A 27,146-nucleotide genomic window follows, 5' to 3' on the forward strand; every position below is an offset into this window, starting at 1 on the left:
TGGAAGCCCCTGCCATACAACCCTGGCAAGTGAGGCTTTGATGGGGTGTGTGGCACAGCAGCCATCTCAGGTAACAAAATGGGCCAGACCACCCCTGACTATAGTACTAATTATGCTTCCAAAGACATTTATCATGTTTCTATGGCAGCAACAGCGTTCTTCTTTGTGCGTTCAGGGGGATTGCTACCTGTAACATACATACGAGAACATCCCACAAGCTCAGTGTGGAGAGCAAGGAACTGGGTTGTTTTTAAATCACACTTTCTCCTGCTTCTCACAGTGCCTCTGAGCATCTGATATTGGCTACTGGCAGAGAAAGGAAACCATTAAGTGGAAGGTTGGTTTCCTTCAGCTATTAGGACTGTTTCAATGTTCTTAATCAGGAAGAAAGGAAGTGTCATCATGAGTGTCTCAATTTATGCTCAAGTGGCGCATCCTGTGGGTATTTTGTTGCTGTTGCTGGTATCCATCTGTCTTGGGAGACGATGGAGTACGCCTCCAGGGGTGCATGCCAAATTGCCAAAGAATCACAGCGCCCACTGTGGCTGCTGAGACCGCTAACTCATAACTGTTGCCTTCCATGTTGTTTTTGCTGTGTTAGCAGCACTGAAGTGACAGTTAGTTTTGCCACTGAGCAGCTGCTTGGAGTCACAGGACTCTGTTTACATTCCTGGGATTCCATACTATTGGAAATCTCACGGGAGAGGAGACGGGATGTGACATTAGTGGTTTCTTGTTTCCTTTGTTGCTTTGTTGTTCAGTTGCTCTCTGCTCTCACAGAGAGAGGATGTATTTTTCTTTGCTCTCTGCGTAGCTTAGAAATAAAGCATAGCATGTAGCCAAGCCTCTCGTCCCTTCCCTGTGCTGGGAACTCTGCTGAATGGATGGAAACCTGCCTTGGAGCCTCATCAAAGGCTCGAGGTCGTTAATTATTCGTCAGAGGCGATTCTGGAGACTCGGCCGGAAAATGGAGCTTTATCAGCTTGGCCAAGTGGAGATTCCGACAGTGACCTCCCCTGGGTGCAAGCCTGGGCAGTGTGTATGGAAGTCCTGGGCTGCCCAGATGAGAAGACCCCCACTTGGCCTCTCTGATGTGGTCCAAAGGAAAGCAATATGTTTGGCACCAGCTTGGCTACAAGAGTTGCCAGAAGGAGGCGTAAAAGTCACCACCCAACTGTTTTAGGGAATTCACTCTGGCTTTGTGTAGGGTTTACTCCTTTGCCTTATCTTCTCCTGAAGGTGTTCCCCAAGGCAATGGGTACCTATGGATATAAAAAATCAGAATCAACTGTGGTCCCAATTAAAGAGCACCTTGAACTATGCATTAGTCAATAGCCCTTCTGGTGGGCGAAGAAGGGGAAATCTTGTTCTCTCAGCCTCCAGCATGGGTCTCAGGCCCCACTGCACACACGTGCACAAACCTAAACCTACAAACCGGCAGCCCTTCTGATTTTATCCGAGTATAATATTTCCAGGTTCAGTGGTGTGACTCTTTGCCAGGTCAAGCACCTTAACCGTACTCAGTTAATTTATTCGCCACATTTTCCACATACTTGTATGCTCAAAGCAGTTCACCCCCCCCCAAAAAAAAATTGCAGTCTTAGTTAGGGATGGGGAAGAAATTTTATTCAGTTCACATCTGAAAGCAAACTTACCTAATTCACACTTCCTGAAACAATATGTGAATTGGATCACCGCCACCCTTCAAACTTCACACTTCTCTGAATTTTGCAATTATATTTAAGTATTTAACTTAAGTCATTAATATCCCACCTTTTTCTCTAAGGAACTCGTGTTGGCGTACAGGGTCCTCCCCCCCCCCCCATTTATCCTCACAATGACCCTGTGAGGTAAATTAGTCCAAGAAGCAGTGACTGGCGCCAGGTTACCCAGTGTCAAGTGGGAATTTGAACCCAGCCCCTAGTCTCCACACTAGCTCTCAACACAGACCTCCAGCCAAGTAATGTGTAGAGCTTTCCAAATTTTTCATGTTAGTAACAAGCTTTTTAGACGTGCATCGTATCTCGACACAGAAATTCAGTTTTGCTAGCAAAATGCAGTCAAACTAACCCCATTCCAGCCCCAGATGGAGCGCGGAGAGCATTTGCACAACGCACCTGCACACTGCAGTAGACACGTGAATTTGTCATGACACACAGTTTGGAAAGCTCTGGTGTAGAGAAATGCATATAGTAGGACAAAGTGCACATGCAAGTATATGTAAAAGTGCTTACCTTTAAAGCCCTAAACGGCCTCGGTCCTCTATACCTGAAGGAGTGTCTCCACCCCCATCGTTCAGCCCAGGCACTGAGGGCCTTCTGGTGGTTCCCTCCCTGCAAGAAGCGAGGTTACAGGGAACCAGGCAGAGGTTGCTATCCATTCTGAAGGAAATCAGCCCTGAGTGTTCATTGGAATGGCAGATCCTGAAGCTGAGGCTCCAATACTTTGGCCACCTCATGAGAAGAGAAGACTCCCTGGAAAAGACCCTGATGTTGGGAAAGGTGGAGGGCACAAGGAGAAGGGGACGACAGAGGACGAGATGGTTGGATAGTGTTCTCGAAGCTACCAGCATGAGTTTGACCAAACTGCGGGAGGCAGTGGGAGACAGGAGTTCCTGGTGTGCTCTGGTCCATGGGGTCACAAAGAGCCAGACACGACTAAACGACTAAACAACAACAACACATCGTTATTAGCTGGGATCATCCTATGACACACCAAGGCGGGTTGCAGAGAGTTGGGCACTTGGTGGGACTCAGAGCAGGCAATGATCCCCTGCCCTTGGGAAACATGTAACAATATCCATTGTGAATTCTTGAAGGAACAGCAGCAGAAAATCAAATTAGCAGCCAGGTGTTACTCAGAAACCTGCTCTACATTAAGGACAACAACAACAACAGAACTGATATGATTCTTAAACTTTGCTGCATACATCATTCTGGGTTGCTTTTTCTGGGTTGCATTGACTTTTTAACATTCAGACTAGAAAATGGCTTGCCTCTTCAGCATGTGGCACAGGGGCAGCCACCATGTTGCTGACTACAACACCCACCAGCCCTGACCACTGACCATGCTGCCTGGGGCTGATGGGAGTTGGAGTCCATTGACTTCATAGGGGGGCACCATGTTGGCTACCCCCGTAAGTGAAAACATCCAAGAAACCTTAAGCCCTTCAAATGTTTTCCTTTTCTTTCATTACAGGCTTGGAGATGATCTGAAAACATGTCAGGGACCAGTTTCTCCAGTCATCCCCCCCACCCCCAGCTTGGGTCATAACTGTTTCCCTGCTGAATAACATACTAATCCTGATCCGCCCCCTCCAAAAAGCAATTCCCTGAAACGTATTATGGCTTCGTAAGCTTCCATTCCTGTAAATACTCTTGTTTTGTCTTTATTGGAGACAAAGCCTATTAATATTTTAAATGAATAACCCCTTGCTTTTCATTGAGCCTTCTAGAGATGCTTTTCTCGCGCTTTTACAACAAATATTTACATCACCTGTACCGCGAAGATACAAACGGCTATGTATTTTATTAATTCTTGTGTATTTGCAGCCAGCTCCGTCGCACAGGCTCGAGGCAACAGCAACATGATTAAAATGCAACAATGAACTATATCCCCATTACAATTCAATTAGTTGCTCAAAACATAAAGTGTTTCAAATCATCAACCTTCCCTTTAAAACCTGCTCTCAGTAAAAAGGCCTTTCAGTGTTTCTGAAAGTTGCTTGAGCTTTCAGGAAGTAAAAAAAGAGCATTTGGTTTGCATGCAAACATAAGAGGCTGGTCACTAGGGCGAGGTGGGGCAGAGGGTAGGAAGGAATTTGCAAAATAAGCTACGGCTGCCTTATTGGGAGAGTTAAAACAGTAACCACTGTGGAGCCATCCAGGTAGCAGCTCTCAGCACTCCCATTGCAGTGCCAATGGTCAGAGATGGTAAGACCTGTAGCTCAACAATGCCTGGATAGTATCATGTTGGCTATCCATGATTTAAAAGTAGGTGGCTGTTCTCCAGCTTTCAATAAGGCAACCCAAGCTGAAACAGTTTGCTGCCTGCTTAGTTTTCCTCTTCCCTCTCCATTCCTTTTTCCTTTTGCATTGTGTATTTTAGATTAGAAGGCTGAGAACAGGGACTGTCTTATTCTTATCAATATTTATGTAAGCTGCACTGGGAGCCTTTTTTACCTTAAGGGGCAGAGGTGAAAATGCTTCAAAATAAATAAATAATTTCCAAGGCCAATTCTGCATCTATCCCACATCTAGAAGTCTTCACCATTGAGCTTTACAGAAGCCACTAAGCTTGGAACAAAACAGTCCTCCCCTTCTGCTCGCGGAATAAAAAGGATGCCGAGGATCCACGAAGCTGGAATCACCCTGTTCCACCTTCAGTGTCGCTGCTGACTGCAAAACGACGCTGGTTTTATCTGCAAGGACCAGGGAGCTGGTAAAACAAGCTTTCAGCTTCAGGATTCAAAGGAACAGAAGGTAAGGTAGCCCTCAAGCAACAAACAGTAATGAAAGGGGGATTAAAATTTTCTTCTGGCGCGAAATCTTCAAGGAGGACAGACCAGTTCATTTATTCAGGAAATCCCTTGCTAGTTTAATATGCAGTTAATTTGTGGAGGTGGTTGGATCTCTGTTCAACATCTTTAGGGCATCTATTTCTCCACCTGAATTCACAGGTGGTGGTATGGAACACTGCCCAAACAATATTGCAAAACGCTGACAGAAGAACTCTAGCATCAAACGGGCCACATTTCAACATCCTGTTACATTTAAAAAAATAAAAAAAAACAAGTTGCCATGCTTCTTTGTAGCCTTCAGACTGAGAAAGAAGTGTCACAAGAGGGTCAGTGCCTATATAAGCTCTTCAGTCCTGCAAAAAAACCAAAACCCTTAACCTGTATGATTTGTAGTAAGGGCTATGGAATGCAAAGCTTGGCAATGGCACCTAGGCTGGACATACATAGTTCCAAAAGCTTCCTGAGCCACCAAACCAGTAAAGTAAATATGCACTGTATATTCTATAGCCAGTGTGGTTTAGTGGTTAGAATGCTGCACCAGGACTCAGGAGACCAGGAATCAAATCCCTGGCATGCCATGAAACTCAATGGGTGGCCTTGAGCCAGTCAGTCTCTTAGCCTAACCTACCTCACAGGGCTTGTTTTCTCTTGCTCCGGAGGAAATATGCTGTCAGTCAGAGAAGACTCAACTGGAACCTACGGACAAATAGCCTGACGCAGTATATGGCTGCTTCCTGTATGTTGCATCAACTGCACCTCTGTCAAAGGAACAGGTCTATCCAATGAGCATGAACAACTTGCTCTATATCTGGGAATCGGAACTAAACCGAAGTGTTCTGGATTCTGGTCTAAACCTACAGCTGCAGAATCGAAATTCAGCACTCATGGGTGGCCTTTAAAAAAAACCCGGAATTAATCCCTCCCCACCCCCCAGTTTAAAAATAGTAACAACCCAAAGGTCACGTGCCTCAATATACCGTTAAGTTCTGCCAATTTCCTGGAAAGTAAAAGAAATTTCATGCGGTGTGCAATTTCCAAAGCTCCTGCGCCAGTTTAATTGGAAGATCTTAATTCTGAAGCTTATTTCTGAGCTGCCAGAGAAGCAAATTCTCATTCAGTTTTAATGGTCTCAAATAGATTTCTCACCCCCCCCCCATAATCCTTTGTTAAAATTGTTCTTTTTTAAAATATAGCCTTAGGTTGCCGCAACATGTGTCGAAAGTAAGATACAAGGGCTTTTTAACAAAATAAAGGGTCATATTATAAATAGGAGCATGGCAAGCAACACATGTGCAAGAAGCCTGCTGTGCAGACAAAAACATAGAAATGCATGAGATAATAATAATAATAAATAATAAAATTTTATTTATATCCCGCCCTCCACAGCCAAAGCCGGGCTCAGAGCAGCTAACAACAGTAAAAAATAGCACAGTTTACATAAAAACACAGTCAATTAATTGAAATACATTCTAAAATCAATTCATTTAATAATAAAAATCCCTCTGTCCAGCAAAGAAGTCAGCCTACAGCAATGCAGCGTCACCTAGTGGCCCAAGTCCACAATGACTGCAAGAGTTTCTGCAGAGTAAATATCTATATTTGCAGACGCGGGTGGTGCTGTGGTCTAAATCAGAGCCTAGGGCTTGCAGATCAGATGGTCAGCAGTTCGAATCCCCGCGACAGGGTGAGCGCCCGTTGTTCAGTCCCAGCTCCTGCCCACCTAGAAGTTCGAAAACACATCAAAAGTGCAAGTAGATAAATGGGTACCGCTCCGGCGGGAAGGTAAACGGTGTTTCCGTGCGCTGCTCTGGTTCACCAGAAGCGGCTTAGTCATGCTGGCCACATGACCCGGAAGCTGTCTGCGGACAAACGCTGGCTCCCTCGGCCTATAGAGCGAGATGAGCGCCGCAACCCCAGAGTTGTCAGAGACTGGACCTAACGGTCAGGGGTACCTTTACCTTTACCTTGGACGGAGATTTTAATCAGGAAACAGCGTAAAGAAATAATTTTACTTTTCAGTGCATGGTTCTTGGAAGCAAACCCCCCTGTATTAAAAGTGGATCAGCTCTGTGTCTGAGAGGGGTTGTGGGCCAATGGTAAAAAACAACAACCCCACGCTTTGAACGTATGAAGGTCGCAGGTTCAGTCCCTGGCCAAGTAAACCCTAGAATGACTCCTGCCGATGACTCCTGTCAATCTGTAGACTCTCTAGTTGGGAGGGACAACTTTTGGTGGGTTGTTGATTTTAACAAGAATATATCCATCAACTTGTTATCTATCCACCAGGTAAAAGACACTTAGAATTAAAAAAAAAATGATGAGCCCAGGAATATGTTAGAAACCCCGCCAAAACGGCCTCCCACACAAAAATCCACTCCCTGCAATCTCCCCACGCCACGCTTCTTTCCTCATTTCAGTGTTATAACGGGGTGTTTGTGTGTGCTGTTAAACAACATAGGAATCAGAAATCCTTGTTGATCTACCGCAAAACACCCTACCAGCAGATCTCGAGCTACCCTCCGCTTTTCCCTGATCCTAGGCTAGCTAGACGGACCAGGAGATCCTATTCCACGCAGCAGAATCCCACGTAGCTGCACAGGGAGGACAGCCGCAACTGAACTGCATCACGAACACGCTGCAGCGATTTGAGAGGTGTGTGGGGCGCTGTCCTACAGAAATTGCTTTCCGGAGTATAGTAGGTCCCGGCTGAGGTGGAAGATGCCGGCAGCCTCACACACAAAAATCTAGGCTATAAAGCGTTTGCGAGAGTGGGGGTATTCGTTCCTGGTATATACTGTGAGGCGCACACGCGTGCCGCTCCAAAAGGGAAAAGTGTCTCCACGACCACGTGTGTGTGTTTGCGCGTGTGTCTGCTATGGTTCACTGCAAACCTGACCTCTTCCTATTCCCGGTTTATTCCACGGATACCCCAGCCTTGACGTGCTTAGTGGACTGGAGGCGGGTTACAAAAAGATGCATACGTCGTTAAAGGGGAAATTAGCTGCGGAAATATATCGCCGCTGAAGGCTATGGAGACGATCTACGGAACGAGGGACGCACTTTCCCCTTAATTGCATGCGGCAGAAGGAGAGCTGCGCACACGCCGGAGTCGAAGCCCTGCCGCCGGGTCTTCCTTCTTTGCAACGCTTCACTCGATGCGCGTCCCGCGGAAAGAGAATCGAGAGCTTCCTTCGTGGGAGCGGCGCTCCAGCCTGGAAAGGTGGGATTTGCTTCTTCCATGCTCACGTTCCGCGGGGATGAAAGTTGCACGCCCACTTGTTGCAGTGTGTGCGCGCGCGCGTTCCTGTTGCATGTACAGTACAGCCCTGGATGCGAGAAACGTGCGCTGGCTCTCTGCCAAGCAAGAGCACGCGTCCACTGGGATGCGCGTCGGGGCGCGCAGACCTGTTGCAGGCAAGCGCGTCCCGGCGCCCGTTGCGCGTAGGGCGCACTTGGCCGCCGGCTGCCGACCTCGCTAAAGGGCGGGCGCGGAGGGTCGCGCACGCGTCGGACTCGTGTGCAGGGTGTGGCCTCCGCCTATCTTGCGCGGGAGCCATACCCCAGGCCGGGCTTCCTTGGGTGCCGGAGCCGCCGTTGCCATGCCCGTGCGCTCTCCTTCCAAAGGGCGCCAGCCGAGGGCGTCCCGTGGGCTCAGCCCCGCCGCCGCCTGCGCGCCGGAGTCTCCCTCCTGGTTAGCGGCGCTGCTGCTCACTCCCGGGCTGCTTCTCCACCTGCTTTGCCCGCCCAGGAGGAGAAGCGAAGCGGCTGTTGCAAGTAAGTGAACGGATCCCCTCGCTTTCCTCCGACAGGCGATCTTCTAGGCGCGCAGCTCCTCGCCGAACTTCCCGGGCAAGTTTCTCGGGGGGAACTTTCTTCATTTCCGGGAAGCAAAGCAGCGGATCGGATTGGGGAATCCGGCATACGGATCCGCCGCCGCTACAAGCTCTTGGGTCATTCCGGGCTCCAAGCGCTTGATGCAGGTTTAGAGACCCCTTGACGGCGATTACTCTTTTTTCAAGCCCACCAGCGCGGAGATTTAAGGGAAAGTGCCGGCGTGTTGTTGTCCGTCCCCCCCCCCCTTTGCGCGCCCCACCCTTTTCGTATTGGAATACGGAGCGAGGGGTTAATTCAGATTTAATGCGCGTGCTCTGCTTTGACTTTCGGCCCCACGGACACTTGAAGAACTACCGGAGCTGGTAGTAGGATGGTGTGGGAATAATGGTGAAATATTTTGATCGCCATAAAATTATCCACACATTCCTCTTACATCAGTCACCGTGTCTGGGAAGGGTGTACTCTTTCCGCTTGCTCCGGCTTCTTTTGCGCCCCCGCTATCCCATCGGTATGTGGTCTGATTTTAGGGATGATTGCTGAGAACCAAAAGCCTCCCTCTCCCCAATAATTCGGTGGGATTCACTTCCAAAGCATGCATGGGGCTGTAGCTTTAATTTTGGATCACTCCCTTCATTTTCCTCTTTTCATTTTCCACAGCCCCAAGGCAAGCCTCTCCAAACTGCAGTTATGGAGCCCCACCACTACAGCAGGTTGAATCCAATCTATCACTTGGTGCAGGCTGTCTGGTATGACTTGGGTGCTTTGGAAACGTTGACTGCATCTGGTATCATAACTGCGTTGGATTCCATGTGCAAAACCCCAAAGCTCTTTTATTTTCACATCCCCAAACAAGACTTCTTTGCTTTGCTTGGGGGGACAGAAGTGCTTTGGAACAACTGAACTTCTGCAGTTGTGCACCTTTGAAAGCCCAGGTCTATTTCCCCTCAGTTGTTTTCCTTTGCAATCAATTGAGTGACAGCTATCTGTGTCAATCTTTGTGATAAACGTGGCGTATTGTTGATAGGGCATATTATTGACATCAGTTCTCCTGGCTCCGGTATCACACTCGTTTCGTGTCGGGTGCTTTTTCTGTTTGAGCAGTGTGGTGCATTGAAGTTGGGAAGGTGAATGAATTTATTCTAAGCTAGATTTTCTGTTAAAACCAGCTTTATTAGTTGTCTTCATCACTGATTCATTTCGTTTGTCTGCTCTTTGTGGTGTTTTCTGTTGCTGAAAATCATGTGTTTTAGCATTTCACTGCTCTAGTGCTTGAGGTACATGTTAATAGCTGTTTTGCGGCTTGGTAACAATTTCTGCAGGAGGATGTAGCCTTTCTGAAATAAATTTGCAGGGGAAATGGTCACACTCCCATCCTATCAACATCCAGCAACAATAGCTCTGTAGTTGGAATTAATAGCAGAGTGGATTCTCTGTAGTTGCAGAACAACCTTATGGGAAGAAGTAATGTTTTTCTGCAAAATGTATTTCTCCTCCTTAATAGACTTTCTGCAAAGCCCAAATTTCGACCACTATTGAATACTTGTGTTGATTTTCCCCTGGTCTTTAGGTACTGAATTGTCGGGCTCCAGTTAATAGTTGCAGTGAGATAGTTAAGCATAATATTTATTTTCAGATATTGTAAAAACTTGGATATGCTAATGGACTCATTTTGTTATCCCTTTCAGGTCTGCCTTGTAGTGAGCAGCAAAAGTTTAAGGTGACCTTGTCAGTGTGCAGGTCTTAAATCTGCCAAATCAGAATTTGTGAGGTTGCCTTGAGATGGGAAATGAGCTCTTTGTGGTGAGGTTTAAGGTATGTTTCAACTATTGAAGAACAATCTCTTGAACCCTAAACTTCCTTTGAGCTTTCCTGAGCGTAGCGTACATAAATAAAGCGGTGGTATACAGTGGTACCTCGGGTTAAGAACTTAATTCGTTCTGGAGGTCCGTTCTTAGCCTGAAACACCACTTTAGCTAATGGGGCCTCCTGCTGCTGCTGCCGTGCCCCCGGGGCACAATTTCTGTTCTCATCCTGAAGCAAAGTTCTTAACCAGAGGTACTATTTCTGGGTTAGCGGAGTCTGTAACCTGAAGCGTATGTAGCCCGAGGTACCACTGTATTAGAAGAGCCCCTTTGGATCACACCCAGCCCAGCATCAACATAATACAAACATAGAAAGCTGCCTTCTATTGGGACAGATAAGTGTCCTTCTGCCTCAGTACTGTCTACACTGACTGGCAGCAGCCCACCCAAGATTTTAGACAGTTGTCTTTTCCAGCCCTAGCTGGAGATTCCAGGGATTGAACCTTTGACTTTCTGCATGAAAAGCAGTCACTCTATTACTCAGCTACAGCTGTGCTTCTGTTGCTTTCCAGCTGCTGTTAGAAGTAGGGATGGAAAGATCTGTAAAGTTTGAAATTTTTCCAATCCTAAATTTGTGATTTACTCGTTTTTTTAAAATCATTACGAAATTCTTCAGCAATTTAGGGTGAAATTCTCCTAATAAACACATCTTTGTATGCAGTTTTGACTCATTTGCACATATCTGCAAACATTTTCTCCTAATATGCATTTTTGCTCGCTGTTTCCATGGCTAAGCACATTTTCACCTAATATTTGCACTTACTTGGTTAGAGAACTGCATCTCAAAATTCAGATAAGTGTGAATTTTGAAAGATGCCTGTGTTTTGGTCCTTGTTTCAGAAAGTGTGAATTTGGTAAATTCAGCCTTTAATACGAGCCGAATCAAATCCCTTCTCCATCCCTACTCAGAAGCATGCTTCCTCTGAAACCTGGAGGTAACATACAGGTATCATCAATTGATTTTTCTTCCCGAAGGAAAAGTCTTTCAATGAGACCTTTAGAGTGTTTAAACAGCAGCTAGCTTTAGTTTCTTGTAGCAATGCCTTTTTTTGGCAAAGCCCATTCATTATATTGATGCTTAACACTGCACCAGGAGATGCTTTGCTAGGGTGGTGGGTGGAAATAATAAAACGGTAGCTAAGACCGTTCCAGACGTCTGTTCAGACTTTTATGACTTGCTGCAGAACCCGTTTTCATCCATGGAGTGAATCGAAAATTGCTTGCACCATGGAATAGTAACAATCCCTTTTTTGCAAGTTCGGTGATTACATCAGAGATGCACTGCAGAAATCCAAATGCTGCAGAGAGAATTTGGAGGGGTGTGTGCAGATGATCAAGAGTGGAATGTTAACACTGAAGTTGCTGCTTCTGTTTCTTGCTGTGGAAAGGGCAAATGTCTCTGGTCTCTTTAGCCTGGCATTGTCTTGGATTCTTGCAGATAAGAGGACTGATCACACAGCTTTCTAAATTTGATAGCCGGGGGGGTGGGGAGGGGGATCCTTCATCCTGCTGAGTCTGATTAGTTGCTTAGGAGATGTGCCTATGCATGTTTACAGAGAAATCTGTGTTCAGTGCTGCTTATTCCCAAGTTGGCGCACATAGGATTGTATATGCGTCTCCCAATTCAGCCGCTCTTAATATGTTCTATCTATGCATCCTGTTTGTTCTCGTGAACACACACAGAAGCAGCACTGCAACACTGCGGACTAAGGAAGCTATTCAGTAAACTTTTTCACAATTAAACAAATAATTTTTATTATTTATACCCCACCAATCTGGCTGGGTATATTCTGAGTCAACCCATAAAATAAAAACATTTTTTAAAAAACACTTAAAAACTTCCCGATACAGGGTTGCCTTCAGATGTCTTCTAAAAGCTGTTTATTTATCTCCTTCACATCAGATGGGAGGGTGTTCCACAGCGTGGGCGCCACCACCGAGAAGGCCCCCTGCCTGGTTCCCTGTAACTTCACTTCTCACAGTGCTTGGTGCTGTATTTGTTCATAGATTGAATTAATTGCAGCACAGCCCTTCATGCAAAGGACCAAGGCGTTAAAGGCGGTTTAGTCTCCACCTCCAGAGAACAGAACCCTTTGTAGAAAGGTGCTGTCACACTGCTGGTAGGTGCTCTAGCAGGTGAAACTATCTAAACATCTTGAAAACACAAGAGGCCCACACAAACCTGCAATATACCTTGCCCTGCGGTAGCCAACGAGATGATGTTGGACTCCAACTCCCATCATCCCCAGCAAGTTTGGGTAATAGGGATGATGGGAGTTGTAGTCCACAACACATCAGCTACCCACTGTAAGCGACTCTCCCAGCACACGGGTTGCGTGGTCCAGTCCTGCCACCTTTCTTGGCTGCCTCCCAGTGGCTGCCTCTGGTAATGGCAGGTTCCTCTTTCTTACCACCATTGGCCCCAATTGGCTTTCATCCCCTCCTGCATCCATTGCCATTTCATCAGTGCCTCCTATTTTCCCGCATCAAGCCATTAATATGCCCTCATCGCAAATAGCCTCTTTGTAGGCTTCATACTTCATTCCATTCACACACCACTTTGTTGTCTCTCTCATCCCTTCCATTGGCTGTACAGTGGTACCTCGGGTTACAGACGCTTCAGGTTACAGACTCTTCAGGTTACAGACTCCGCTAACCCAGAAACATGACCTCCGGTTAAGAACTTTGCTTCAGGATGAAAACAGAAATCGTGCAGCAGCAGTGGGAGGCCCCTTTAGCTTCAGGTTAAGAACAGTTTCAGGTTAAGATCGGACCTCCAGAACGAATTAAGTTCTTAACCCAAGGTACCACTGTATAAACAATACGCAGTGCATGGGGAATGTCACACAAACCGAGACCCTGAAATGTCTGTTTATTTTTCCGTTGCAGAAATCTTGTAGCGGGAGCAGCAAAGGGATGTGAAGCCACCTGTTGACCAAGATGACTCTCTTACCAGGAGAAAATTCAGACTACGACTACAGCGCCCTCAGCTGTGCTTCAGATGCCTCCTTCAACCACCCTTTCTTTGCTGAAACAGAAACGCTCAAGGGAGTCTTTTACCAAAGGGCCAAACTCATCCACCCCTCAGAAGAACTATACGGAAGCATTCGCCCGGAAGACCGGAAGCATCACATCATCATCAACGTGGGTGGCTTCAAGTACTTGCTCCCATGGACCACTCTGGATGAGTTCCCCATGACCCGCCTGGGGCAGCTGAAGTTCTGCAACAACTTTGATGACATCCTCAACATCTGCGACGATTACGACGTGACCTGCAACGAGTTCTTTTTCGACCGTAACCCCGGGGCGTTTAGGACCATCTTGACTTTCCTACGGGCAGGGAAGCTCCGGCTCCTGAGAGAGATGTGTGCGCTTTCGTTCCAGGAGGAGCTGCTGTACTGGGGCATCGAGGAAAACAACCTGGAGTGGTGCTGCAAGAGACGGTACCTGCAGAAAATGGAGGAGATTGCGGAAATGAACGAAGCGGAGGACGAGTTCGCGGACGGCGAAAACCAGTGCGAAGCTGTGGCGGAGACGAAAGCCGGGCGTTGCATGAAAAGGTTGCAAGACATGGTGGAGAGGCCCCAGTCTGGGATTCCGGGGAAGGTCTTTGCCTGCTTATCGGTGCTGTTTGTGACTATCACTGCCGTCAACCTTTCCATCAGCACCATGCCTGGCTTAAGAGAGGAAGAGGAAAGAGTAAGTTGATTTTAAGATGCGTAGTTGGTCTTAAGACGCATAGGGAGGTGTCTTCAGGTATGGGGGGGCAAGCCATCTAAATGGAAAGAAAGTTGGTGTGACGGTTTTGCAAGCCATCAGTGCATCGCAGAAACCAAGTATATGTGGACATGCAAAGCTGGTTTTTTAAAAAATGGGTGGAATAACGATTCATTTGCAAAGCTGCTCCATGATCACGGCCAAACAACCAGGGCCCGTTCCTACTTCCATTAGGGTAGGGGTGGGCAGCCTCTACTTCTGTCTCACTTCCTGCCTTGGCGAAAACCAGAGGGAACATTGCACTATTGCCACAAGAACCAGTAGGAAGGGAGACAGGTACATGCTTGACCAAACCACAGTGCATACACCTAGGGCAGTGTAGGGACCCGCTAGGGCAGTCATAGGCAAACTTTGTCCTCCAGATGTTTTGTGACTACAACTCCCATCATCCCTAGCTAACAGGACCAGTGGTCAGGGATGATGGGAATTGTAGTCTCAAAACATCTGGAGGGCCAAGTTTGCCTATGCCTGCTCTAGGCGATCGACCCTCTAGGGCTAGATGTGGATGGCAGGTGGTGGGGGAGAAATGTACATTAGGGTATCTTTAAGATCTGCCCTTTGGTTCTTGCTTTAGCACTGAATTGAAAGGGGCCATGACTAATTCTGCTCTAAGACCCTGTCGCCTGGAGTCCTGTGTTCTGTTGTGGGTACCGTACTTTGGGGAAGGATATAGACAAAATGGTTCAAAGGAGGACAGGAATGATGGTCAGGGATATGGAAAATGAGTCCCGTGAAGAAAGTTGAAGGAATTGAGTAAGTTTAGACTGGAGAAGAGAAGACTGAAAAGGGGTGGGGGGTGACGGTGCTGCCTGAAGGGCTGTGACATTAGGGATGCTCACATACTGCATTCAGCAAGCGTACATACAGCCTGTGCATGCAAATAGCTGTGCTATGCAAATCAACAAGTGTACTCTCACACAAACGTTTGTGCACATGGAGAGAGCTTGTACCCGTATTCAGTGTAGCACGTGAAGAAACATATCGAAGAGGAGAAAGACTTTACTGCCTCGGTGGTGAGTTCTTCTATACTGGAGGTCTTCAAGTGTCTGTTGCAGGGCGTTCTCTGCTTCCCACTGGATTTAGGGAGGGAAGAGTTAACCCTCCCTGCAGAGAAAGAGAAGGGGCAGCAGAGAGAAAGGGGCAGCTCCACCTGCTTCTGCTTCCAGAAGCGGCCCTAAACATTAAAAAAAAAGATTTCCTATCCTTGATCATAGAATCATAGAACTATAGAATTAGAAGGGACCACAGGAGTCATTTGGTTCAAACGGGAATCTTTTGCCCAATGTGGGGCTCATACCCACACCCCTGAGATTAAGAGTCTCGTGCTCTGCCACATGAGCTATGCCAGCTGTACAACTTCAAAGTGTGGTTAACACAGCAACATGAACAGGCACCTGGGGATCAGGGGGCCAGTCACATCTGGCTATGCAGACAGCAGTATTAAGCACAGGGTTACTGTCACTGCCCCAGAATTACTCAAGCATCGAAGAAAGTGAGGGCATGATCACACTGGGCTTAGCAAATGTCCAGAGCCCAGATTTATTGAAAGGGCGTAGCTGGCCATGTCTAAGATTAGCATGGTTTATGTAGAAAGGCCGTTTATAATATAAAACTATAAACTTTTTTTAAAAAAAATACGTAAACTCTGAAGAAACTTGGATAACCTGTCCTGGCAAATCATGTGGAAAATTTGACAAGAGCTGGTAGCTGCTGCCCCACATAGCTGCATGTTCTAAAGTGAAATTTTAAGCCTAGTAAACAGCGCAGGGACATCTGGTGCTAAACAGGCATCATGGGTTTGATTATGTCCTTGGAAGAGAAAACCAGGTAAGAGTAGAATGTAGGTGATTTGGAAGCATTTTAAAACAGCCAGAACAATGCATTTTAACCCATTTTTAGTATAAGTTGCAGATCAGCAAGGAGCACTCTGTTGTATTGTTGAGAGTTTTTCATTTTGAAAGTCTTTGTACCCAGAAAGGTGGCCTTAAAATATTTTAAAATTTAAAATGAATACATAAATAATACAGTCATACCTCAGGTTACAGACACTTCAGGTTGCGTTTTTTTAGGTTACAGACTGCCAAAACCCTGAAGTACCAGAATGGGTTACTTCCGGGTTTTGGAAGTCGCGCATGCGCAGATGTGCCGAATTGCAACCTGCGCATGCGCAGACGCATAGCTGTTGGTTGCGGACGTGCATCCCACACGGATCACGTTCGCAATCCGAGCGTCCACTGTAAAGCGAAGATGCAGCACATAGATACACTCGCATAGGTGGCTTTTTAAAAGCATTGGGCAAACTTCTGTGTTCTTAGCAAAACCTTTCTGCCAGCCGTTTCGCTGCTCACGCAGTCCCCTTCTCTCCCACTCCAGGGCGAATGTTCTCAGATGTGCTACAATATTTTCGTAGTGGAATCCGTCTGCGTGGGGTGGTTTTCCTTGGAGTTCCTCTTGAGGCTCATCCAGGCGCCCAGCAAGTTTGTGTTCCTGAGGAACCCCTTGACCCTGATCGATATCGTCGCCATCCTCCCCTACTACATCACCTTACTGCTGGACAGCACTTCGCTGGGCAGCAACAAGAAGCCCACCTCCGGCAACATCTACCTGGACAAGGTGGGCCTGGTCCTCCGCATCCTGCGTGCCTTGAGGATTCTGTACGTCATGCGGCTGGCCAGGCACTCGCTGGGCCTGCAGACTCTGGGGCTGACGGCCCGCAGGTGCACCCGCGAGTTCGGGCTCTTGCTGCTGTTCCTCTGCGTGGCCATCGCGCTTTTCGCGCCCCTCTTGTATGTGATCGAGAACGAGATGGCGGACTCTCAGGAGTTCACCAGCATCCCTGCCAGCTACTGGTGGGCCGTGATCACCATGACGACGGTGGGATACGGTGACATGGTACCCAGGAGCATCCCAGGCCAGGTGGTGGCCCTGAGCAGCATCCTCAGCGGCATCCTGCTCATGGCCTTTCCCGTCACGTCCATCTTCCACACGTTCTCGCGCTCCTACATCGAGCTGAAGCAAGAGCAGGAGAGGATCATGTACAGGAGGGCGCAGTTCTTAATGAAAACAAAGTCCCAGTTAAGCAACGCATCACAGGGGAGCGGCATGTTTCCGAGCCTCTCTTCAGAGACCAGGAATGACGGCTGAAACGGAAGTTTCCACGTCTGCCCTGTTGCCGAGCAAACAGCGACAGGATTTCTCTCTCTCTCTCTCTCTTTTTAATCTCGGCATTTGCTTCTGGAGGCTTTGGGGAGAGATGGCATTGTACAAATAAACACGCAAAGGGCTTTTAGCCATTATGACCGTGGGGACTTGGTTCATCATTATGTTGTATTAGCCTTGCTATTAGGGGGTGGGGGGTAAGATTGTTGCTTTCCAGTAGGTTGCACAATTTGGGATCATGAAATGGAGATTTGTTTATTTTTTAAAGGAAGAGCAACGGGCATCGTTAACCAAAAGGAGAACAGTGTAAAATTACATACTGGGCACAGCTGTTGCCATTTGTAATGTAAAGAGGCAGGCCATTTTCCAAGAGAGAACTGAGTGTGAATGTCAACATTTTGATCTTTCGGTTAATTGACCTTTTGTTGTTTATTTTTACCAAACCTTGTGAACTATAACATCTCGCAGATCCAGATTTAATCCTTGGGTGTATAACCCCGTTGTTTGTACTGGAGTTAGGAAGTTTGTGGGTCACATTTGAAGCAGGCTTAGGAATGTTTTATTTTCTTGCCACTCTCCCCCCCACACACACTTGCTGACCTCCCAAGCTTCAAACACAGGACCCACCAAGCAGTTTTGGCTTATATTCTGAAGATAAGCAATAGCAGCGTCTTTCAGCTATAATTTAAATTGCAGCAGCGAGCTGCTTGTTTCTAAGGCCACTTCTCAGTCAGGGCATTTCAACCTACAATTCTCATGGGCCCCAGCAAGCATGGCCAGTGGGGGGGGGAGGGATGATGGGAGTTGTAGTCCTACAACCTCTGGAGGACTACCAGTTCTCCATCCCACCTTCAATGAAGCACCCACTTACTGCTGAGTCAAGTAGCATTTCCTGATAGGCGGTCAGGCACAGCCCCAGTGTCGCTGGATGTGATTTCTCTGTTCTGCGAGATGGCTCATTATGTAAAGTGTCTCATACCCAGTTCCATCGTGTATCAGATACCAACAGGAACTCACAGCTTGCTTTTAGCACCATTTCCCTTCAGACTGGTTAGGCGTAGAAAGGAGACTTGGAAGGGGAGAAGTAGCTTTATAACTCCCCTCCTGAGTTCTCGTGTGCATCATCCTCTGAACATTTATGAGAAAACATACGGCAGTCATCCTCTTGTCTCCAGGATACTGATTGTGCTAGATTGACCTGATAGAGCTGTCCTTCTGTTCCACACCTTCTAATGTTAGTAACACAAAGCTAGATAACAGAAAATCCAAACAGAATGTGCACCCAAATGCCACACCAGTCATTGTCTCACGGTTGTTTTCTTTTGCGCAGGATAGAAGGGAATAAAACTCGCTATGTCTTAATCCAGCTCCGTTGCCAAAATTACTAGTGTGATAGCTGCAACAACTTCTGGACATATGGCTCCTTTCAAGGAGCGAAGGAAAATACCGGAAGCAGTTGCTAGAAATGTAGAAAAGAGGATATTATATGGATGAGTCATTGGAAACTTAGTAAGTTTCCCATGAGTGAAACCTAAAAGGCGTAAAGCCTTTTGTTAATTGCCTTGTCCTTCCTTAGTGTGGTAAGTGCACCATAGCAATTGGATGAAATATTTTCAGAACACACACATATCAACCAAGGGTCTGATACAAATTGGGTTTCTTTTTCAAGAATCTGGGCATTTTTGCCTGCCTGGATTGCACCACACGCTTGGCGAACCCGTTGCGTGACTTGGCCACAGTCACAAAATAATGGCTGTGTTTCCGCTGAGGAAATACTGTACACAGATTTACCGCATGAGCCCTTGCAATTCAGGCTTGTAGTAAACTGCTCGTACTCAAGTAACACAGCCAGTGCACTGCGTCCAGTTTTGTCAACCCTGTTGGACAGCAATGACAGCCTGGGATTGGGAAGCAAAGATTACCCAAATGATTTTACAATTGTGTACTGGTTCCTTTGGTATCTTGAAATGGTTGGTCTGTTACACACCCTATAATCAGTGGTTATCAACCTGTTCCCTGGAAGTTTTCCAGCAATGGCCCAATGAGAAGGCAAACAAGCTTCCCAGAAATAGTCCTCCGCAACAGGCCCTCTGCAATATGTAGTTTCAGGGGAGCATATTCTATTTGTATAGGGCAATGGGGAGGACCAAGAGGCACGACCATAGCTTTGCATGAACAAAACAGACTGCCCCAGAATCCTTTGCAACATAAGAGGTTCCAAGGCAAATATGCAGAGGTGGTTCTTCAGCAGGTGAGTCTCATCCTGAAGGTTTGGTGTTTGAATATCACTGCTCTATGAACACCGGGATCTCGTCCAACCATTTCTCAGTGGTTCTACTTCTTAACTGCTCTTTAATTGCAAAGATCTAGTTTATTGACCTGGAAGAACCCACCTGATTTCCAGCTAACTAGACATAGTTATTCATTTGTATTGGCTTATCACTTAATGCGGAGGCAAACAATGTACCTTTCTGGTATCTTTAAATCATGTTAGTATTCATTTGCAAGATCAGGTCCCAAAAATGAAAATTTGAGATCTTAGAAGCAAAATAGTAGAATGATAGGAGTGAAATACCATACTTTTCCGTGTATAAGACCAGGTTTTTTTCTTTAAAAAGTATGCTAAAAAGTGGGGGTCGTCTTATACATGGATAATGCATAGGGTGGGTGTTTGATTGGTGGTCAGCGGCTATTTGGCGTGTTATTGGTTGCTGCGTCAAGGGCTGGTGTTGATTGGCCGATGCTGCAGCAATTGGGCATGCGATTGGTAGCTTCTGCCGGTGAGGGGACAAAAGGTGGATTTTGTGACACGTGCTGGTGAGCGATTTTCAGCAATCCTCCCTTAAAAAAGCTCAAAACTCTGTGCCATCTCCCCCCATTTTCTTAAATTTGAGTCCCCCAAAATAGGAGGCGTCTTATACATGGGCGTGTTATACACAGAAAAATACGGTACATTGCTGATTTACAATGCAGTTGAGAATATGATGGATAGTTTCATCCCCTTATGCATACATTAGCATTACCTTGTCGTATTTCAGATTTGTGTCGTGCAGTCCAATCCTCTGTACAGTACGTTTATTCTAAGCCTCGCTGTGTTCAGTGGGGTTACTCCCAAGTAAATGTGTATTTTATTTCAGTCTTAATGACCCAAGAGTCAAACTCCAGAGTGAACTGGGGTTTGGTGGTATTCTGCAGGATTCTGGATGCCAGATCTGCCTGCCAAACTAGAGCTGCGAATTATGCACATTTACTGGGGGTAAGCCCCACTGAGCACAGCAGGAAGTAGTTCTGAGTAAACATGAAGGAAGATTGAGCTGTCTGGAATAAGGATAGATTTGGCTTGCTTTGGTTTTGTATCTTGGTAACAAATTACTTCTAAGCTAGGAATATGTTCTATGAATCACTCTTTAAGAAATTGCTTCTCTTCCCCTTTCAAAACACCAAAATGAGACCCACTGTGGCTTCTTGCAATGAATACAGTTTATATGTTTCAACTTCCATAATGTATTGTGTCCCACTGCCAGCTATGAATATTTTTTAAATGATAATCAACCCTTCACAAAGTACAGTCTCATTTCGGTCTTTGAAGCCAGCTTTGGTGAAACGACAGAATTATTTTAAACTTTTTTTTTTTTTTTAAATCCCCAGCTCAATGTTTGCAAGTCCTGAGAGTTTTAAAAATATTTTGCTTTCAAACAGTATAAAAGCTTACACCATTCCTGTGGGAAAAAAGGTGGTATAAGTTAACATCCAAACTATATACACACAAACCAGTATACCTGAGGGAGCGTCTCCACCCCCATCGTTCTGCCCGGACACTGAGGTCTAGTGCCGAGGGCCTTCTGGCGGTTCCCTCACTGCAAGAAGCCAATTTACAGAGAACCAGGCAGGGGGCCTTCTCAGTAGTGGCACCTGCCCTGTGGAATGCCCTCCTACCAGATGTCAAAGAGAAGAACAACTACCAGACTTTTAGAAAACATCTGAAGGCAGCCCTCTTTAGGGAAGCTTTTAATGTTTAACAGACTAGTGTATTTTAATACTTCGTTAGAAGCCGCCCAGAGTGGTTGGGAAACCCAGCCAGATGGGCGGGGTATAAATAAATTATTATTATTATTATTATTATTATTATTATTATTATTAAAGGTAAAGGGACCCCTGACCATTAGGTCCAGTCATGGCCGACTCGGGTTGCAGCACTCATCTCGCTTTATTGGCCGAGGGAGCCGGTGTACAGCTTCTGGGTCATGTGGCCAGCAGGACTAAGCCGCTTCTGGTGAACCAGAGCAGCACATGGAAATGCCATTTACCTTCCAGCCGGAGCAGTACCTATTTATCTACTTGCACTTTGACGTGCTTTCAAACTGCTAGGTTGGCAGGAGCAGGGACCAAGCAATGGGAGCTCACCCCATTGCAGGGATTCGAACTGCCGACCTTCTGATCGGCAAGTCCTAGGCTCTGTGGTTTAACCCACAGTGCCACCCGCGTCCCATTATTATTATGATTATAAACATATATGAACCTCCAGGTTCAAAGGCAGTTTGCTTCTGCATACCAGTTGTTAGAGCAACAAGAAGAGAAGTTTCTTTCCTTCAAGCCCAGATTGTACCTGGGAGACCCCTGTGGGAAAGGATGCTGGAATAGATGGGCCTTTGTTCTGATAGAGGCAGTACGAAACAGTAGTGCTTCTGAATGCCAGTTGATGAAAACCACAGAAGGGGCGAGTGCTCTTGTGCTCAGGTCCTGCTTATAGGCTTCCCACAAGCAGCTGATGCGCCACTGTGAGAACAGAATGCTGGACCCCTGGCGAGATCCAGCAAGCTCTTACTTGTTTCTTATATCCAATTAGTTTTTCATAATCTCCTTTGGCACAGACCAAACAGCGTTCACCAGAGCCTTTCATGTAAAAACCACCACAGCGATTCAAGGCATCTCTGAAGCAAAGCTGTGTCACAGTGCAATGGATTTTCATTTAATTCTCTGCCCCTCCTAAGCGAATCGCTCGCTGGATCAGCAAACCTGTCTGTTTCCATGCTTTGGCGTTCTGGGAAGCTTAGCGTTATTAAACAAGAGTTTGCCCACCTCCGGTTCAAAGAGCATTCTCCCCAGGGTTTGGTTCTGGTTTGATTGTTGTGTTTTTCAGTCTTGGCTAAATGGGCAGCCAACTTTTTAGCTGTATCTTAATTCAACAGAAAGCATTTGTGCTTGACCGAGTCATAGCTGTATGCTTCGTTTGATGCATATGTCGGGGAAAGGAAACGGGCATGAATTGTGTATGCACAATCTGTGTGGGCAGAGTTTTCCAGTCTGCGTTAAATCCAGAGTTGCCGAGGGGAACAATGCTGGTCTCCACCTTGTGCCTTCTGTTAAAGGGTTTAGAGTGTATGGGAATCCTATGTGAGGTTAACTTTTCCACACATAATATACAACTCACAGCAAGTACGATAATCGCACACTAATTCTCAGTGCTCCCATCATGTAAGCACTTGCTGTGTGCAAAACTTGGAGGATGAAATCCATTTTTTCTTGGCCCAGACTACTAGCTTCTGCAGGAAACCCATCAGGCAGTATGGATTTCAACCAGTTATGGCTGTGCTTCAGTTTCTTCATTTTCATCATCAATGGTTCGTGTTCCTTCTAGGTCCCATGTGTTTTCATGCAGGTGTTTCCTCCTGTGCATGGCGTGCATTATGGGATTTGTAAACTTAACCCTATACAAAGACCAGAGACAGCCAACGTGGTGCCCTCCAGATGTGTTTCAACTACCACTCTCATGACTGTGAGACTACGGAGCTGGCATCTAGCAACATCTGAAGGATAGACATAGCAGCAATTTGTCATTAAGAAGTTTTCTGAGTTGACTGCTATGTCCCATTGGAAGAGCTCTGTACATTGTGGGTGAGCAACTTCACCTGCCATCCACTCCAGCCAGCACAGGCAATGGTCCGAGATAATAGAATTGTTGAGTTGGAAGGTACCACATGGGTCATTTAGTCCAATCCCCTGCAATGAAGGAATCTTTTGCCCAACGTGGGACTTGAACCCTCAAACCTGAGATTAAGAGCCTCATGCTCTACTGACTGAGCTATCCCAGCAGGACAGTTGTTCCCCACCCCTGCTGTATGTGTTCAGCATACAGTGAAACAGTGCAAGTGTTCATATTGTATGCTCAAGATCTGTGACCTGGTGCCTGAAGTAGCTTGATACCTGAGATCCCTGTATGTCCTTGTTATGATACCAGATAGTCCCAGCTCAGTGAAGTACTTAACACAGGATTCATATTTAGATCTGTTAATTCAAGGCTATTGGGTAGTAGTCCACATATAGAGCTCTCCAGGAAGTTGAACCTCGTGTTCAGAGCTTAGTAGCTGTGCAGCTCAATAGAGCCCCTGATTGGCATGTCATGTGCTGCATGCCATGTATTCCGGTCTATTTTTTCTCAAACGTTGCCTAACCAACAAAAGCAGTAGATTAAGCTCCTGCTTAATCACACCACTGTTCAAGAGGTACAAGTCTTGAGCTGCAAAGCCTGCAGAGGCTCCAACTGACCATATCTGAAGGATTAATTTGTCCTCTAAGATTAGCTGAAAACGTCTATTCTGTGGGTGTGCCATGCCTCCATGGTTAGAGCGTGGTGCTGATAATTCAAAGGTTGCAGGTTCAATTGTCTTATGGAACAGCTGCATATTCCTGCATTGCAGGATGAGATGATCCTCAGAGTCCCTTCCCACTCTACAGTTCTATGATTCTATGGTTCCACAAAAAAGACGGAAAGCTGGCTCATATAGTTCATGGCCAGTGCTTCAAATGAGTTGAATATGTGAACTGGCCATCACAGAGCTATCACCACAGATTGGGCTCCCAAATCGGCCCAAATGCAATGTTTTTGAATTGTGTTCATTCATACAAGGTACTTCCAGTATGGGCATTTATTGTGAGACGAGCTCTTGCCCATTTTCTGCTATATTAATAAGCGAGGGCGTTGTCCAAACAGAGTCTCTTAAGTCTAAACTACCTCAAAGAGTTGAGTTCAGTCGGAGCCCAAGTTACAATACTACTGCATTGCCTAAGCGTCTACAGCACATGTGGGGAACCTTTGGCCCTGCAGCAGCTGCTGATCTGCAGTTCCCACCAGCCTCAGCAGGCATGGCCAATGGCCAGAGATGATGGGAGTTGTAGTTCAGCAGCATCTGATTCCCACACCGGGTCTATAGCACCTTTGCAAGGGAGGATGAAGGGCAGAAAAGTTGGAAAAAATGGTCCGGCCTCCACTGTCCCCCTTGATCCCACCTCTACTGTCCCCCTTGGCCACCCCACCAGCCACCACTGCATTGCCCTAGGCTGAGCAGTGGACCAGTCAAGTTGGGGGAAGAGCCATAGCTCCCTGGCAGAGCATATACAGTGGTACCACGGGTTAAGAACTTAATTCGTTCCGGAGGTCTGTTCTTGACCTGAAACTGTTCTTAACCTGAAGCAACACTTTAGCTAATGGGGCCTCCTGCTGCTGCCGCGCCGCCAGAAAAAGATTTCTGTTCTTATCCTGAAGCAAAGTTCTTAACCTGAAGCACTATTTCTGGGTTAGCGGAGTGTGTAACCTGAAGCGTATGTAACCTGAAGTGTATGTAACCTGAGGTACCACTGTACTCTGCATGCAGAAGGTCCCAGGGTCAGCCTCTAGCACAGGGGTCAGCAACCTTTTTCAGCCATGGGCCGGTCCACCGTCCCTCAGACCATGTGGTGGACCAGACTATATTTGGGGGGGGGGGGGAATGAACGAATTCCTATGCACCACAAATAACCCAGAGATGCATTTTAAAGAAAAGCACACATTCTACTCATGTAAAAACATGCTGATTCCTGGACCATCCGCGGGCCAGATTGAGAAGGTGATTGGGCTGCATCCGGCCCACGGGCCTTAGGTTGCCTGCCCCTGCTCTAGCACTTCCAGGCAGGGCTGGGAAAGAGATCAACCTAAAATCCTGGAAAGTCAAGGCTAGGCAGTGTCACCAGTGGCCTGACTCAGTGTAAGGCAGCCTCCTTTGCTCCCAAGAGAAGGGAAAGGACTGCTGGACAGAAAGGGTGTCAAGGAGATCCTGGTAACCCAACCCCCCCTCCCCATTTCCATCTGAGGCCCTGAGTAGGAGGTGAAGGCATTCTCCCGATACCCAAAGCAATATAAACCCTGCACAACGCAAAACTCCACATTCCACTTCCAATTGGTAAGAGTCCAGAGTAGTTGGAGAACATGAGCTACGTGTGACTTGCAGACACTGAATGAAACAGAGAATCGGGGATGGTCTTTTTTTTTACTATCACAAGCACTGCCAAAAATAGCCCATGCATATTCGTGCTTGTCAAGGTGACACAATTTTCCTTCACCTGATCTCGCCAGTGGCAGCCTTTGTCTTCCTAACCATGTATGTGTCCTTGGGCTGAGTGCACACCATATATTTAAAGGACATTCTCCCCCTCCCCAACAACTGAATCATGAGCATTGTTTGTTGTTGGTGCTGGGGATTACAGTTGGGGGGGGGCAGGTAAACCAGTTCCTAGGATGTGGAAGGGGGAATGTGTTTTAAATGTATGGTTTGTATGCAGCCCTTGGCTTCCTAACTTTATAGGCTGCTACTTTTGGCATTGGCTTGCTTCTGCTGCCTAAAGTTTCAGCTCAGAGTGGCAGCTGGGTCCGAGCCAGAAGGCTTGCCAAGTTGCCTGATGATTTATTGGCTTCTTAATATTCTTATTCAACTCGTTCAAAAGGAGTGCTCCTCATCTAAGCAACAGCCTACGAAAATTTATAGCTGAGAACCTTGGTGGGGTTTCTCATCTTGACCTTTTGGTAACTTCTCATATTTCACCTGAATATTTGCCCTTTTAGGATTTCTCTGGGCTCTGGTCTAAAACTCACTGGGGTGGTAAACCTGTGTCTAGACCCTGTAATTCAGAGTGAAGGTGAGGCTCACATGACAGGATGCTCTGCTGTAAGTTAAAAAGAAAACCAGGATGTTAGGGATGACCTTTCTTCCTGACATCTAGTTTTGTGTGTACAAAGCCATGGGCAATACTAGATAGTTATAAGGCCCATGACAAATCTGCATAAAAATTGCACATGCTAATTTTACATAATATAGCCTCCTAAATCAATTGCCTCTCGTCTATGAGTTCTAGGCCCAAGTAATCACTCCAAGCGTTCAAATAAGTTGCTGGTTTTACTGCACAGATTTATAGAGTTACCTTTCTCCACCTCTATTCTTTACCTGATGTCAAGTCATACATCAGCACGTATTTGAGGGCCCAAACAAAATAACTCCACAATGTCTACATCTGATCACATTCACCATGTTCCCGTGCATGTTTACTCAGAAGTTAATAGGCCTGCTTACAATAATCGCTCAGACACTTTCAAATACTTCAAAATATAAAAATGTGTTCATCAAACAGCAGTGCCTCTGCATACTTATTCCTTCTAATAATGAACTTGTATGCTTGCATGCCCAATTCTATCATTTTGGTAATGAAAAATATCTCAAAAATAACTTGGCAGTCTTGTACTTGCAGAATTGCCTAAGCTTCCAGAAGTATACAAGTTTGGAATTTAAAAGAAAAGATGCTTTTAAACCCCAAAATGGGATTCTAGTACCTTGAACAGGGCTTTCAGCTGGAGAAATTTGAAGAGATTATCTCCACAGGTGTGAAAAGCAGAACCTGCCGAGTTCTGTAGATCAAGCTCCTATTAACTGTTAATAGTGCAAGAACACACCAGGATGGCTATTTCTGGTCGGTTGGCAGCCAAGCCCTCATCCAGGTGACCCTGCCATAGCCTAAAGAAAGATTTAAGAATTTAATTAGCATTAATGAAATCTCCCTCTTTGTTTCCTTCTGGCATCAATTTCCCCTTCTTTCTTCATTCCTTAAACTGGCATAATGCAGAACCCTCCACAGCAATCACCATCACTGTCAATAGTGCAGGGCACACCTGATAAACTGCAGGCCTGGAA

General features: G+C 46.4%; 1 protein-coding gene and 1 long non-coding RNA gene across 6 annotated transcripts; one reads left to right on the plus strand and one right to left on the minus strand.

Annotated features, from left to right (window-relative positions):
- The first annotated feature begins 7,267 nt into the window (after positions 1-7,267).
- KCNG1 (potassium voltage-gated channel modifier subfamily G member 1) lies at positions 7,268-18,517 on the plus strand. Of its 5 annotated transcripts, none has more exons than XM_083446968.1 (4): positions 7,844-8,293; positions 10,039-10,165; positions 13,105-13,914; positions 16,366-18,517. In XM_083446968.1, exons 3-4 carry the CDS (start codon positions 13,156-13,158, stop codon positions 17,134-17,136), a joined length of 1,530 nt encoding a protein of 509 aa, XP_083303094.1. In that variant the 5' UTR covers positions 7,844-8,293; positions 10,039-10,165; positions 13,105-13,155; the 3' UTR covers positions 17,137-18,517. The 5 variants fall into 5 exon arrangements, with proteins under 5 accessions (XP_083303093.1, XP_083303094.1, XP_083303092.1 ...); XM_083446969.1 differs by lacking the exon at positions 7,844-8,293 and adding an exon at positions 8,340-8,861; XM_083446967.1 differs by lacking the exons at positions 7,844-8,293; positions 10,039-10,165 and adding an exon at positions 7,268-7,739.
- Positions 18,518-22,972: 4,455 nt separating this feature from the next.
- On the minus strand, positions 22,973-24,542 carry LOC310679457. Its single transcript, XR_014512275.1, has 3 exons — positions 24,350-24,542; positions 23,909-24,267; positions 22,973-23,871 (listed from the first exon to the last, which is right to left on the minus strand). It is a non-coding gene; the product is annotated as an uncharacterized lncRNA (long non-coding RNA).
- Between the last annotated feature and the right edge of the window lie 2,604 nt (positions 24,543-27,146).

This window comes from Podarcis tiliguerta (genome assembly GCF_965153285.1).
Source record: "Podarcis tiliguerta genome assembly, chromosome: 6".
Lineage (NCBI taxonomy): Eukaryota > Metazoa > Chordata > Lepidosauria > Squamata > Lacertidae > Podarcis > Podarcis tiliguerta.

Excerpts from the sequence above, each read along its gene's own strand:
- KCNG1 (XM_083446967.1), top strand. The coding sequence starts at position 13,156 with ATGACTCTCTTACCAGGAGAAAATTCAGACTACGACTACAGCGCCCTC. Across the intron at positions 13,915-16,365 it reads TAAGAGAGGAAGAGGAAAGA|GGCGAATGTTCTCAGATGTG; the intron begins GTAAGTTGATTT and ends CTCCCACTCCAG.